Here is a 13,247-nt window from a genome sequence, read left to right as displayed (position 1 = left end):
AGTATCCCAGGGCGTAATCGATTTATTTTAGTGTATAGAATTCCATGTCGAAATCTAAAACTAGCAACACCCTCCTGAAAGAGATTCTAACTAAAAGTGATCAAAGATCCATTACAGTTTTGTTTTTAATGTTTTAATTGTGGAACTTAGGAGAAGGTTAAAATAAAGTGTTTTCCATGATCTTTTTATTATTATTATTAAGAGTAGTACAAGATAGATTACACACTTGACACTTGACTAATCCTCATACTTTGTATATGTTCATAAACAGGATCGGGCATTTAAGAGTTTGATCACCCCAAAATAAAAACGTCTTCATTAACTTCCGTTCATAACAGCTAAGGGGCGATGTTGAGCAAGACGCGGAGTGGAGTTTCTAGCAGAGACTAAACCTTTTGCTTTAAAACTCCTCGGTGTATCCTCTTAAACCATAAACCATTGGTTTACTTTTATTCAAATACTCTCAGAGTAATTGTTATCATTGTTAAAAGAATCAGAAAGATATGGACCATGGTTTCAGCTAAAACTAAATTTGTTTTGCAAAAGAGAGTCTACAAGATGAGCTGAATGTGAGTAATTTAACAGCACATTTAAACTTGTAGAAATATCCCTTTAATATCTTCAAGAACGTTTGAGGAGTTTTTGGATGAACAGACTTTAAGTGTATGGACAGAAGTCTTTTTTTATTATTTAATATTATTATTTTAATTTTATTAAATATTGGTCACACTTTACACAAGGTTTCATTAGTTAAAGGGGTTGTTCACCCCAAAATTACTCACTATGCTCAACCTCAAGTTCGAAACCTTCATATAAATAAAGTGTATTTATTCTGTCAAACACAAAAGAAGATACTTTGAAGCTGAAAACCTGTAATCATTCACTTACTGTGGAAGTAAATGGTTAGTTTTTCAGCTTTCTTCAAAATGTCTGCTTTTGTGTTTAACAGAAGAGACTCATAATGGTTTAGAACAAAGGATTGTCGACAGAATTTCAGCTTTGGGTGATTTTTTTCTTCTACATGAAGTAAGAATGAACAAAACACATGTACAGCATTAGTTAATCATTGTTAATGTCAATGTGAGGCGGTGTGCCATGCAAGTAAATATCTAAAATCAACATTTACTAATGCATTATTAAAATCCAAAGATATGATTGTTAACATTTATGAGCTTAACAAGGACAGAAAATGAAAGGCTGTATTTTCATTAATGTTAACAAAGATTGCTTAATTTATTTGAATTAATAAATGTATGATTGACAGTTTGTTCATGTTATTAAATACATTAACTAATGTAAAGTAATGTTTTTCTGTAGACAAACAATTTATGAGTTTGGTGAGTAAATGAGTGTTAATTTGCGATTGAACAACCTATTTAACATTATCATGTGTAGTTTGCTAGAAAAATTGGGTTGTCATAACACATAACATGATTGGGTTTGTTCATATTTGATCCAAAAATTTGTTTACAACAACCCAGAATTTTTAAAGGTGTATTAATATTGGTTGGGTTTTCAGTTGTTTTAAATTGTGTCAGTGAAAAGCCAATCAACATTACCGTATTATATAACCTTACAACAGCAAGTTAACTATGGCACACATCAGAAGGCTCAGCTGAACCATGCGGTTCTGAATGAGAGTTTTTGAGCTGTTACACAAATGTCCCTTACAGCAGGTCAGACCCACTGCCACTGTGTTGTTTTGGCTGATCTGGGAGGACAGGTCACCTCTGCAAAAGCTTCTGGTTGCACATCCTCTCATTGTCATCATCTGTCCCTCTGAAATGACTGTAGAAAAATGATAGGGTAAAATTCAGGACAAACTAGACGATCACAGTCCATCGCTTATCTTGAAAGGAGAAAAAAAACACCTTTCAACAACAGTGACACACAAGAATCTTATATGGGGCAGAGAGGATTTGGAAAATGAAATAATGTCAGAAATACACTTTAGGTTCATATTTGTTTCTCATACTAAGCCGATCTAAGCCGAAGTATAAAAAAACAGTTAAAAGAAAACATTTGATTGTACATACTAAATCCATAATATGTCTCAATCTTAATTTTAAGGGTAATTATTTTTTTTCTCGTTATTTCATAAAATAATACAAAAATGACCATTGTACATGTTACCATAATATACAGAAAACACCCACTAATCGTTAAATGTTTGTAGTCTCAATTCAAACACCCGCACAATCCTAAATGATCATTTTAAACCTTTGACAATCACATCTGTACATTAAACTCTGTGTTTTTACTCAGAGTAAGCAAAAGCATGGTTATGAAAGAACTTCAGTCTTTTCAACCAATATTTTATTTCTGTGTTATTTCAGGGGCAAACAGTTTATAGTTGGAGTACAAACACTGATGTCTACACTTTTGTAGTTGTCTATCCCTGTTGTAAGAGCAACAAATAATAACTTGACTTCTAGGTTATCATTTGGAAAAGTGGCAGAAGGCAGATTTTTCAGATAAATCTTCTGTTGAACTGCATCCCAATCTTCACAAATACTGCAGATGATCTATTGGAACCCACATGGACTCAAGATTCTCACAGAGTCAAGTTTAATGGAGGAAAAAACATGGTTTAGGGTTACATTCAGTATGGAGACACGCGAGATATCTGCAGAGGTGATAGCAACATCAACAGCCTGAGGTATCAAGACATTTTGTGGTGCCCATTACATTACAAACCGCAGGAGAGGGCAAATTCTTGAGCAGAATAGTGCTCCTTCTCATACTTTAGCCTCCACATCAAATTTCCCGAAAGCAAAGAAGGTCAAGGTGCTCCAGAATTGGCCAGCCCAGTCACCAGACATGAACATTATTGAGCATGTCTGGTATATCTGCAGGAGGAGGCATTGAAGATGAATGCAATGAATCTTTATAAACTCTAGGAGTCCTGCAAGAACGCTTTCTTTGCCATTCCAGATGACTTTATTAATAAGCTATTTGAGTCACCGCAGAGATGTATGGATGCAGTCGTCCAAGCTCATAGGAGTCATACATAATATTAATTCTTTTTCCACTGCACCATGAATTTATATTCTATACTGTACATCATTTCTGTTAAGTGACAAGACTTTTATCTAAGCAAAGTCAGATCTTATTGTCCTAATTACATAATTAAAAATCAAGGCATGATCATATTTTATTTTAGTAAAATAAGCGTAATCTAGAGGCCTTTGCCTTTCATATAAGTCACTTCTGATACCAAATGATTGACTAGAAGTCAAGTTATTATTTGTTGTTCCTAAAATTTGGATATGCGACAAAACTTTTGTCAGGTAGTGTACAATAGCATTCAAAATCATGCTTCAAATGAAGGTTGTATCCATTAAAATGTGTTTGTCAGTGAAGAATTTGTTCAAGAGATTATTAAAAAATTATGATTTGTCCAGTAATGATGTCATTATGGGTGAGTTTTTACTTAAATGCAATATTTACATTTTGTTAAGGGTATTCAGAATAATGGCAAAATCAAAGATCTCCATTTTAAACAAAACAAAATAAAAATTGGCATTCTCAACCAGCTAAACACAAACCTCGCTAAAGTGTCCATCAGTTGTATTTTTCAAACTTTTTTATTCCAAAGGGCCCTTTGAAGTAGCCAATTTTGATAAATTTGGTTTGAAACAACATTTCAATATGGCAGCCATGATTGTTTCACACTGAAGTACCGTTTGGAGGGCAATATATCTTGTTTGGAATGCATTATATCTCGTTTGGAGTGTGCTAGTGCTACACTTCATGAAAATAGAATATTATTTTACTCATATTTTGGCATATTCAAAAACAATATTTGAAACATTAAAATGTAATATGTTTTGTGGGTATACAAATTAAGAAGATTCTAAGCAAGACAGTCTAGACTCTTGTTTTGCATTTTATGGTACCTGTTGCTTTGACACAATGATCTTCTCCATCAGCACAAGGTAAAGTTGATAAACAGTCTTCTCCTTTGCAAGTGTAGCAGTGCATTCCATTTGGGAGCCTATTTTGGGATTCTATAAAAAAATATGGATTACTAAATCAACAACAGGGAAAAAATTCCATTGACGTTATGTCTAATGCAACATAGGCTCATTCTGAAAACGTAGCCCTATATCTCCTGGAGATCGTGAATTATGTAGCCAGAAGTACATATGGCTGCATTTCATTTTTAAAATGAACACTATGGGGCGGGATGACCCCGTTCCTTTTCGCACTTACCAGCTGACTGCTTACCTCCGTATGGACGGCTTTCCCGCTGTTACCAGTTTGTCCCGTTAGCTTGCCATGTGCATTGACAGACTTGAGATGCAAAGAGGAGTTGACCACGATGACGGGGTTCGAGTTTGTTAAAGAATGATTCCAGAAAGCGGTTTAGACAATAACAGAATCCAAAAAAAAAAAAAAACAAGTAAATAACAGGGTGAGAATGTGGTCAAATCTGAAAACGTGGTAAAAATCAGTCGAGGGCTTTTTAAAATTGTTAGTTGGGTTTAGGGAAATGGTTGAGTGGGTCAATCAATACAATTGGTTGGGTTTAGGAAAGGAGGACGATGGGTCAGTCGATCAATGAGTCAGTCAGTCAGTCATTCAGTCAGTCGACAGTGGTTTTTATAGATTCATAGAGGTACGTTTTCAGAATGAGCCTGGGTTAGTTTGGTGATGTATAAATATATGAATGATGAATATATCCACATTTTAAAAGTCACATAACATTCTTCATGATGTGTTAAATGCACCTTGCTTGATCTGGTCATTGCACAGGTCAGTGCTGCAGCACTCATTGTTGATGATGATTTTTGTGACTCCAAAGTTTACAGATGCAGTCACGCATTCTTGAGTTGCAGAGCAGTTCTTCATGATCATGGCAGAAATTGCGTTGTTTCCTATACAGCACAAATGTACATTTGACTTATTTTTCAACATACCAAAAATTACGATAACTAATTTTCATTCCAAATGCTCGGTCTCCTGCAGGACGTACCCAAATAAGATGTGGTTTTCATGGTTCCGCACTGACCAACAGGACAATTCACTGTAGTTTCAGTGCATTTAATGGAGGTCTCAGGTATGCACTGATAGCATGTTAGAGAACTTACTGAAAGTAAACACATTTTATTATCTATTTTATGTACAAACAACATTTTTATATTATTTTATTCTTTTTATTATAAATTCATACATTTAGGATGATTTTATCCACATGAATCGACAAGAACGGACTAAAGCAATTTGATTCAACAATAGTTGTAATATTATTAGACTAGTTTATGATGCAAACTATATAAGTGAGTTAGGGCAATGAACATAAAGAACTATTTACACACAATCTGTTAAATGTGTTATTATAAAAATCATTTATAAATTTAAAAATAGCCATTTAGCAGATGATTTATATCTAAATTAAATAACAAATATGCAAAATATACCTGTATTTACTAGCATGAAAGAACAACACTCGTACATTATTTATTAGTCAACATTTAGAATAGGTTGTAAAAACCGGGGGCTCGTCCGGGATCTGAACCCGGAATCTCTCACACTTGAATTGATAATCATACTCCTAGACTTCAACATTTACTAATGCATTATTAAAATCTAAATACTTGTTAACAGTAGTTAACGCACTGTGGGTTAACAAACAAACAATCAACAACAATAATTAACAAGTTGTTTAGTTGTTTATTTTTAACCAATAAACAATTACAATAATTAATGTTAGCAAAAATGAAATACATTGTTCATTATTCATGTTAGTAAATATATTAACTACACTGTGAAGAAAAATTCTACTTGCCTTACATTTTTAAGCTGACTCAAATTAACCTTATGAGTCCATTGAACTTATATTATGTTTAACTGACCAAAAACAGCTTGCGTAACTTAGAAAATTAAGTTAGAACATGATTAACTTTAATAAGGTATAATGATCTACAATTAATCATATAATTTTTTACAGTGTAACTACTACAACCTTATTGTAAAGTGTTACCATAGTATAAAACATCAGGTTTGGACAACTAGATTAGGAAGTGAAACTAGAGCAAATAATAAATGTAAAGAAATAAACAAATATTAAGACATACATTCCTTAAAATAAATATTCAGTTTATTAATCTGTATTTTAATTTGTCAAGTCTTTGTTTTCACATAGTCCTTCACATTTACTTATAGTTAATCATAGACTACAAAAGAATATCACATAAACAAATTAGCTTGAAGTAAAAAATCATCAGTTACCTTCGGAGAAAAGTGTGCAGGTAAAAATAAAGAGGACAGACCGTGCCATTGTGATTTGAGCTCAGAATGAAACAAGAAGTAGAAACAGGAGATTAAATCCCTCTGTTCCATGCGTGAAACATCCTGAAACTGATACACTTAAAAACAAAAAAGGTTTTCAATGTGTCACACAACTATAGTTTTTCAGGTTTGAATGTGAAAACTTCAAACCTGTTGTTTTTATTGACAGATGCTGGTATGATTTTGCACACAGTATGCGTAGGATGTACTTTTTATATGTGTATTATTTATCATTTAATATATTGGACATTAGAGACACTCAGAAATGAAGTGTCGGTAATATGATAAGGATGTGACTTCACCTTGTGTTCATGGGAAAGCTTGATGCTCTTTCTATTGTCTGAAAGCCATTGTTATGGTGTTAGAGATATACTGTACAGCTCATCTCTACTTCTGTAGACTGTAGAAATTAGGTTTATATTACATTTAATTTTATACATCGCAAGAAATTGGAAGGTTTGTGGTGTGCAGAGAAAAAATGCAGAGAAAGCAAACACGTAAGCAGGGTGTAAATAAGTCTGGATTTACAGTGCCTATAGCAAAGCATCCTATCTTGTGAAAATCTATACCTTTACTCAGATTGCACCCTACTTTTAAAAGGCCTTTGGGATGAAGTTGTAGAAAGGTACAGGTTAGGAGAAGGCTACAAAAACCTGTCAAAGGCTGGAAAAGTTATTTGTAATGTGATTTATTTCAGGCTGAATGACAAATCAAGTCATTATTTCTAAGGGGTGTGATGATTTTCTATATTTCTGTATATATTTAACAACATTTTAAATAGTAATTAATATTACTAAATTAAATGAATAAATACACTAACAGTTAAGATTTGAATGTGTTACAGCGGTGGAACTCAACCTTTTCAAAGCTGATTTGTATCTGTTCTTTTCATTTTTAAAAAGGATCAACATTAACCAAATTATCTCCTGGCTGGAATCCAGTATATACAGTGCTCAGCATATATAAGTACACCACTCACAAATCTCTCCTTTCAGTTCATATTTTAAATAGGAAGCTATACAATATTATATTTGTGCATATACATTAGATTAGTCAGTACTGAAGCCAAATCTGGAGCTTATCTAACGAAATAACTTACGATAACGGTCCAAAAACTAGTACACCCAAATTTATATGTTATAGAAAAATATTAAATACAAATTTTAAACAGAGGAAAAATCAAGAGAAGCAAAAAATGTAAACATTTAGTTGAAATTTTGTAGGTTGTAATTGTTTTTGCAATATTTTGCTTGAATTAAGTTGAATTATCTTTCAATTTCTAAATCTGTTTGGTGACTAAAATATTATTTTAATAAATTCATCTGTTTAATCTGTTTGTTTAAATGCACCAAAATACATTGCTTATATTCACTGAGAAATGGAGAAAAATTAAAATTTTCACAATGGGTTGCACTCAATTATGGTGAGCACTGAACATATACCATTTAATTTTTTTTCTTAGAACAAAAGCTATTTAAAACAGTTACCACTTTACAATAATCTGATAACATTCTGCATAATACATTAAGTAACGTGGAGTAACAACAGACAGTGTATTTCTACAGCATTTATTAACTTTTGTTGGTTAATACAAATATTCATTTAGTCACAGTGTATTATTGTGTGACTGGTTTTAGGTTCTGAAACCTTTGCAAACAATTTTTTTTTACCTTAAGGAAAATCATGACCTCTGTATTGACCTTATTCTTCGATGCGGAAGTGCGCTCGTTTTTGCGATTGTTTTAGAACTTCCGACTCAGCTTCCTATGGGAGAAATGACTAGGAATAATAAACGTCAGAAAACGGCCAAACTACTGGCTCTACACGCAAGTGTTTTTATGACTATACAGACAAGGTAGAATAATATAATAAGAAAACGTCAGTTTGCAACATCAAGCAGCAAACCGATCTGTTTTTAACGTCTAAAAATGAACAGAAATGGATGAGACCGGAAGTCTCGAGCCAAAAAGATTCCAATGGCTGCGCCCGCTCGTACGTGAAGAATAAGGTGAATAAACTCTATTTACGTTCTCCTATACACTGCTAGCACAGGTATGAAATGTAGCTGTTTGGAGATGCTGTGAAACCACAAACAGTCTGGAAAATGTAGCATCTTTAAAAGTGATATGTGTATGTAAAAAAAATCTGTAGATGACTTTAGATGACTTTATTAAATAGTCAGAAAAACACTTGCTTTTAAAGCAATTACATGACTTTACTTTAGAAAGTCAGTAAAACTGTTGCCTTTTTTATTGCTATGTGGATGATTATAAAATAAAGTTAGGTCAACTTAACAGTTGCATATTGCAATGACTTTACTCACTTTTTAAGTAAAGTAAACGGGTCGCTTTTAAGGCAACAGATTTACTCACTTTTTTAAGTAAAATAAATCTTCTGTTTTTTTTACAGGTCATCAATCTCCTTCTCTTCCACTAGAGAACTCCATCTCCTCTTTTTATTACATTTTCAGGAGGTTATAGAAACTAATTTTTGTGCTTTATGAGCAAATTGCAAAAATCTCTATCTATCTATCTATCTATCTATCTATCTATCTATCTATCTATCTATCTATCTGTATTCCATTCCATTCAGTCGCTCTCTCTCTCTCTCTCTCTCTCTCTCTCTCTCTCTCTCTCTCTCTCTCTCTCTCTCTCTCTCTCTCTCTCTCTCTCTCTCTCTCTCTCTTCAAAAACAGAAAAAGTTTAGGAGATTGATTGCACCACTCAGGAAAAAACATGTACAAATTAAGGGATATTTATTATTTCAGTGACTGTGGAAATTAATTTTCCTTTTCAGTTTACAGTGAGAATAAAAAAATTCCATTATTATTATTTTTTGGTTTAGATGTGCTTCAAAATTAGTGGAAGGCCGAACACATCAGAACAAAAACAGAGAGAGAAGTGCTATCAGAATGGGGAAATAAGCTCTCGGACTCTGAGCTTGGTTACACAGGTTTCCCTGGCAACATTTGGTAACAGCAGCACCGAGAGGAGCAGGTAAACCCAGAGTCTGTGTCCCGTTGATGCCACAGAGCTGCCTGCTTGAACATCCCTTCATCGGCACCTTCCCATCATTACCATAAACTGACACAAACAACAACAACAATTAAAATGCAGTTTAAGTAAACACAGTCATTCTTGATAAATGATTTTAGAACACAAATGATTCACCTGTTGCAGTAAAGCACTGAGTCTCATCGCCCTCACAGGCCAGCATTTTTGAGCAGTCTGTCATATTGCAGGTGAAGCATTGATTTCCGTTAGGACTCTTTTTTGGCAAGTCTGAAAAAACATTTACAGTAAACTTATGAGGTATGTGTAAAATGTTATTATTTGTTAATTCTACAAAAGTCTGATAAATTCCACACTAAAAATATTGTCATTAGGGTCTTTTTGGACAGTTCAGAAAACAAAAAGTGCCCAAAATTAAAATATGAATATGAACGTTTATATGAAACTTTATTTTGGGAATTTATCACCATGGTTCCACAAATTATTAGACAACAAGCATCACATCCCAGTCCAAAAACAATAAATTTTCCACAACAACACATAACCAACGCAGTAAAAACTAAGCAGTCGGTGCCAATCGCGTAAAGTGCAAAGTACATTGACACATGCACTCAAGTGCTCACGGTGACACGAGTTCGATTTTCGCCTCGAGGTCCTATGCCGATCCTCTGATCCTCTGATCACTCTGCTCCCCAAACTTTCCTGTTAATACTCTCTACTGTCCTATACTATAAAGGTGAAAACCCCAAAATAATAATAATAATAAAAAATAAAAAACTAAGCAATACAAAATCAAAAACAAAGCAATACAAAAAAAAGTTACACACACATAGATAACAACATTTTGTAAAAAACCTAACAATAATTGGGGAAAAAAGACCTTCTAAATCTCACTGTGAAGCATTGAGGCATTATTAGTCTTTCACTGAATGAACTCTTTCATAAACATATATATATATACAGTTGAAGTCAGAATAATTAGACCTCTGTTTATTTTCTCCCCAATTTCTGTTTAACGTAGAGAAGATTTTTCTCAACACATTTCTAAACATAATAGTTTTAATAACTCATTTCTAATAACTGATTTATTTTATCTTTGCCGTGATGACAGTAAATAATATTTTACTTGATATTTTTCAAGATACTAGTATTCACCTTAAAGTGACATTTAAAGGCTTAACTTGGGTAATTAGGTTAACTAGGCAGGTTAGGGTAATTAGGCAAGTTATTGTATAACGATGGTTTGTTCTGTAGACTATCGGAAAAAAATATTGCTTAAAGGGGCTAATAATTTTGACCTTAAAATGGTTTTTAAAAAAATTAAAACAAAAAAATGTATGTGTATATATATATATATATATATATATATATATATATATATATATATATAGAGAGAGAGAGAGAGAGAGAGAGAGAGAGAGAGAGAGAGAGAGAGAGTGGAATAGTATGAATTTACAGTTAAAATTATTAGCCCTCTTGTACATTTTTTAAAATTCTTTTTCAAATATTTCCTACGTACTGTTTAACAGACCAAGGAAATTTTCACAGTATTTCATATAATTGTTTTTTTCTAGGGGAAAGTCTTATTTGTTTTAGTTTGGCTGAAATTATTTTCAAAAATGAGAATTAAAAAATAAGGTCAGTATGATTAGCCCCTTAATATTTTTATATACAAACCACTGTTATCCAATGATTGGCCTAATTTACCTATCTTGCCGAGTTTAAGCTGAATACTAGTGTCTTGCAAAATAAGGTGAAAAATATTTTGGACTTTCACCTTGGCAAAGACAAGCAAAATTAGTCATTAGAAATTAGTAAAACTATTATGTTTAAAAATATGTTGAAAAAAAAAAAAACTGTGTGAAGCAACACTTGGGAAATATTCTTTAAAAGAATCAAAATGTCACAGCAGTGCTAACAATTTTTACTCGAACTATAACTGTAAAGCTGAAAATACCAAATAATCTTTCAAATTAAAAAGATTCAATCACAATACCTGACAGAGGCTGAGTGATGCAGTAAACTGTATTATTACAGCACTGGGAATTAATGGTCACTTTGCTTTGTCCAGCATTTATGCTTCCAGAAACACACGAAGGAGCCGCGCAATTCAACTTGCTGAAACTGCTTACAATTTTGCCATCTACAAAACATTAGAACCTCTTCAAAAACAAGTCTCCAACAAGACTTTCACACTTCTCAAACTCAAGTTGTTCTTACTTAAGTATGCAGTTGTGGTAACTGAGCCACAAGATGAACATGCAATGCTATAACCACATTGTACTCCTCCATCACATGCATAACACATCAGTGTCAGTGCTGAAAATGAGATATATAACAAATAGGTATCAGCATATGTTAAAGGGAAGCATCGACTTTAAACAGGAATGCATGTTTGCAACTCTTATTAAAATTTTATGAAAGTGAAAAGACAGAATCAATTGTGCATACTGTACCTTTGGAGAAAAAAAAGCTGGTGAGGAAGACAGAAATGAGAAGTGCCATTGCTTCACTAACTGAAGGATGAGTGACAGCTCATCAGGATCACTTCTTATATACTCTATGCATTTACATTGGTCTTATTTGCATTGCATTTGTTAAAGGAACCACACAGCAATGTGCTTTATCTTATCTGGAAAGAAAATTTGTTAGAGTGGAAGGAAAATCTGTCAAAACTTGAAGTATTGTTTAATTCAGTTAATGCAGTGCCAAGAACTAACAAAATAAACATTGAACAATATTAACATAAAGACACTGAAGGTCAAATTTAGGAAACAACATAGAATCTTAAACATTTTCAGCTCACTATTTGATGTAACCTTTTGAGGAATAAAAGAGCCGCTTGTAAACATATTTCATGATTTACATATACAGTTGAAGAAAGAATTGTTAGCCCCCCTAAATAAATAGCCCCCTGTTTATTTTTTCCCCCAGTTTCTGTTTAACAGAGATTTTTTTTCAACACATTTCTAAACATAATAGTTTTAATAACTCATTTCTAAGAACTGATTTCTTTGATCTTTGCCATGATGACAGTAAATAATATTTGACTAGATATTTTTCAAGACACTTCTATACAGCTTAAAGTGACATTTTAAGGCTTAACTTGGTTAATTAGGTTAACTAGGCAGGTTAGGGTAATTAGGCAAGTTATTGTATAACGATGGTTTGTTCTGTAGACTATCGGAAAAAATAGCTTAAAGGGGCTAAATATTTTGACCTTAAAATGGTTTTTAAAATTTTTTTAAATGCTTTTATTCTAGCCAAACTAAAACACATAAGACTTTCTCCAGAAGAAAAAATATTATCAGACAAACTGTGAAAATTCCTTTGCTCTTTTAAAAATAATTTGGGAATTTTTTTAAAAAAGAAAAAAAATTCAAAGGGGGTCTAATAATTCTGACTTCAACTGTATATACCGTTCCTTTCATTGTCCAGTGAGCCAGTTATTTTCATGCAGAACAGCAAGCCCTGTCATACTGCAAAACTGATAAAGCAGTTTCTTGAAGCTAAAACACTTAAAAATTGAAATGGCATGACACAAGCCTAACCAAGGTGAGCCATACCAAACCATGCTCTACTGAATGGAGTACAGGCACACAGACTTTTCATTTCAATCAGCCAGCCCCAGGGCTTCTGGTTAATTGTCATTCCATACAAAACTGCCACGTTTAAAACCTGATTTCTTACAAAAAAAAAAAACAAAACAATCGTCACTGCCTGGTTGAGATATGATATAAAGTGGGTATCAGACCAAACAAGAATCACTGCATTAAATTATATTTTTTTGCGCCATGTCTTTAAAATATGGAAATTAATTTAACCCCAGTATTTTTAATGGAATTTCTGTGCTAGCCTGAGCTAATGACAGCGTGTTCTTTCGTCTCTTTTTTTAAATGAATGGTTAAGTCTATTTATTTGAATGTATTGAAATTACATTAC

General features: G+C 32.9%; 2 protein-coding genes across 2 annotated transcripts; both read right to left on the bottom strand.

Moving 5' to 3' along the window:
• Positions 1 to 678: 678 nt before the first annotated feature.
• On the bottom strand, positions 679 to 6,302 carry negaly6 (neuromast-expressed gpi-anchored lymphocyte antigen 6). The gene is made up of 5 exons (XM_056475664.1): positions 6,235 to 6,302; positions 4,979 to 5,092; positions 4,734 to 4,880; positions 3,900 to 4,010; positions 679 to 1,788 (listed from the first exon to the last, which is right to left on the bottom strand). Exons 1-5 carry the CDS (start codon positions 6,281 to 6,283, stop codon positions 1,574 to 1,576), a joined length of 636 nt encoding a protein of 211 aa, XP_056331639.1. The 5' UTR covers positions 6,284 to 6,302; the 3' UTR covers positions 679 to 1,573.
• A 2,746-nt stretch (positions 6,303 to 9,048) lies between these two features.
• Positions 9,049 to 11,452, bottom strand: LOC130243089 (sperm acrosome membrane-associated protein 4; the record flags this gene model as incomplete). The annotated part of the gene is made up of 3 exons (XM_056475138.1): positions 9,049 to 9,377; positions 9,465 to 9,575; positions 11,302 to 11,452. Coding segments are annotated over 3 exons (468 nt in total), but the record flags the coding sequence as incomplete, so codon positions are not given.
• Between the last annotated feature and the right edge of the window lie 1,795 nt (positions 11,453 to 13,247).

The sequence above is a fragment of the Danio aesculapii genome, chromosome 16, assembly GCF_903798145.1.
Source record: "Danio aesculapii chromosome 16, fDanAes4.1, whole genome shotgun sequence".
In the NCBI taxonomy this organism is placed as follows: Eukaryota; Metazoa; Chordata; class Actinopteri; order Cypriniformes; family Danionidae; genus Danio; species Danio aesculapii.
Note: the sequence above shows the minus strand (reverse complement) of the source record. Positions and strands in the feature narration are given on the sequence as shown.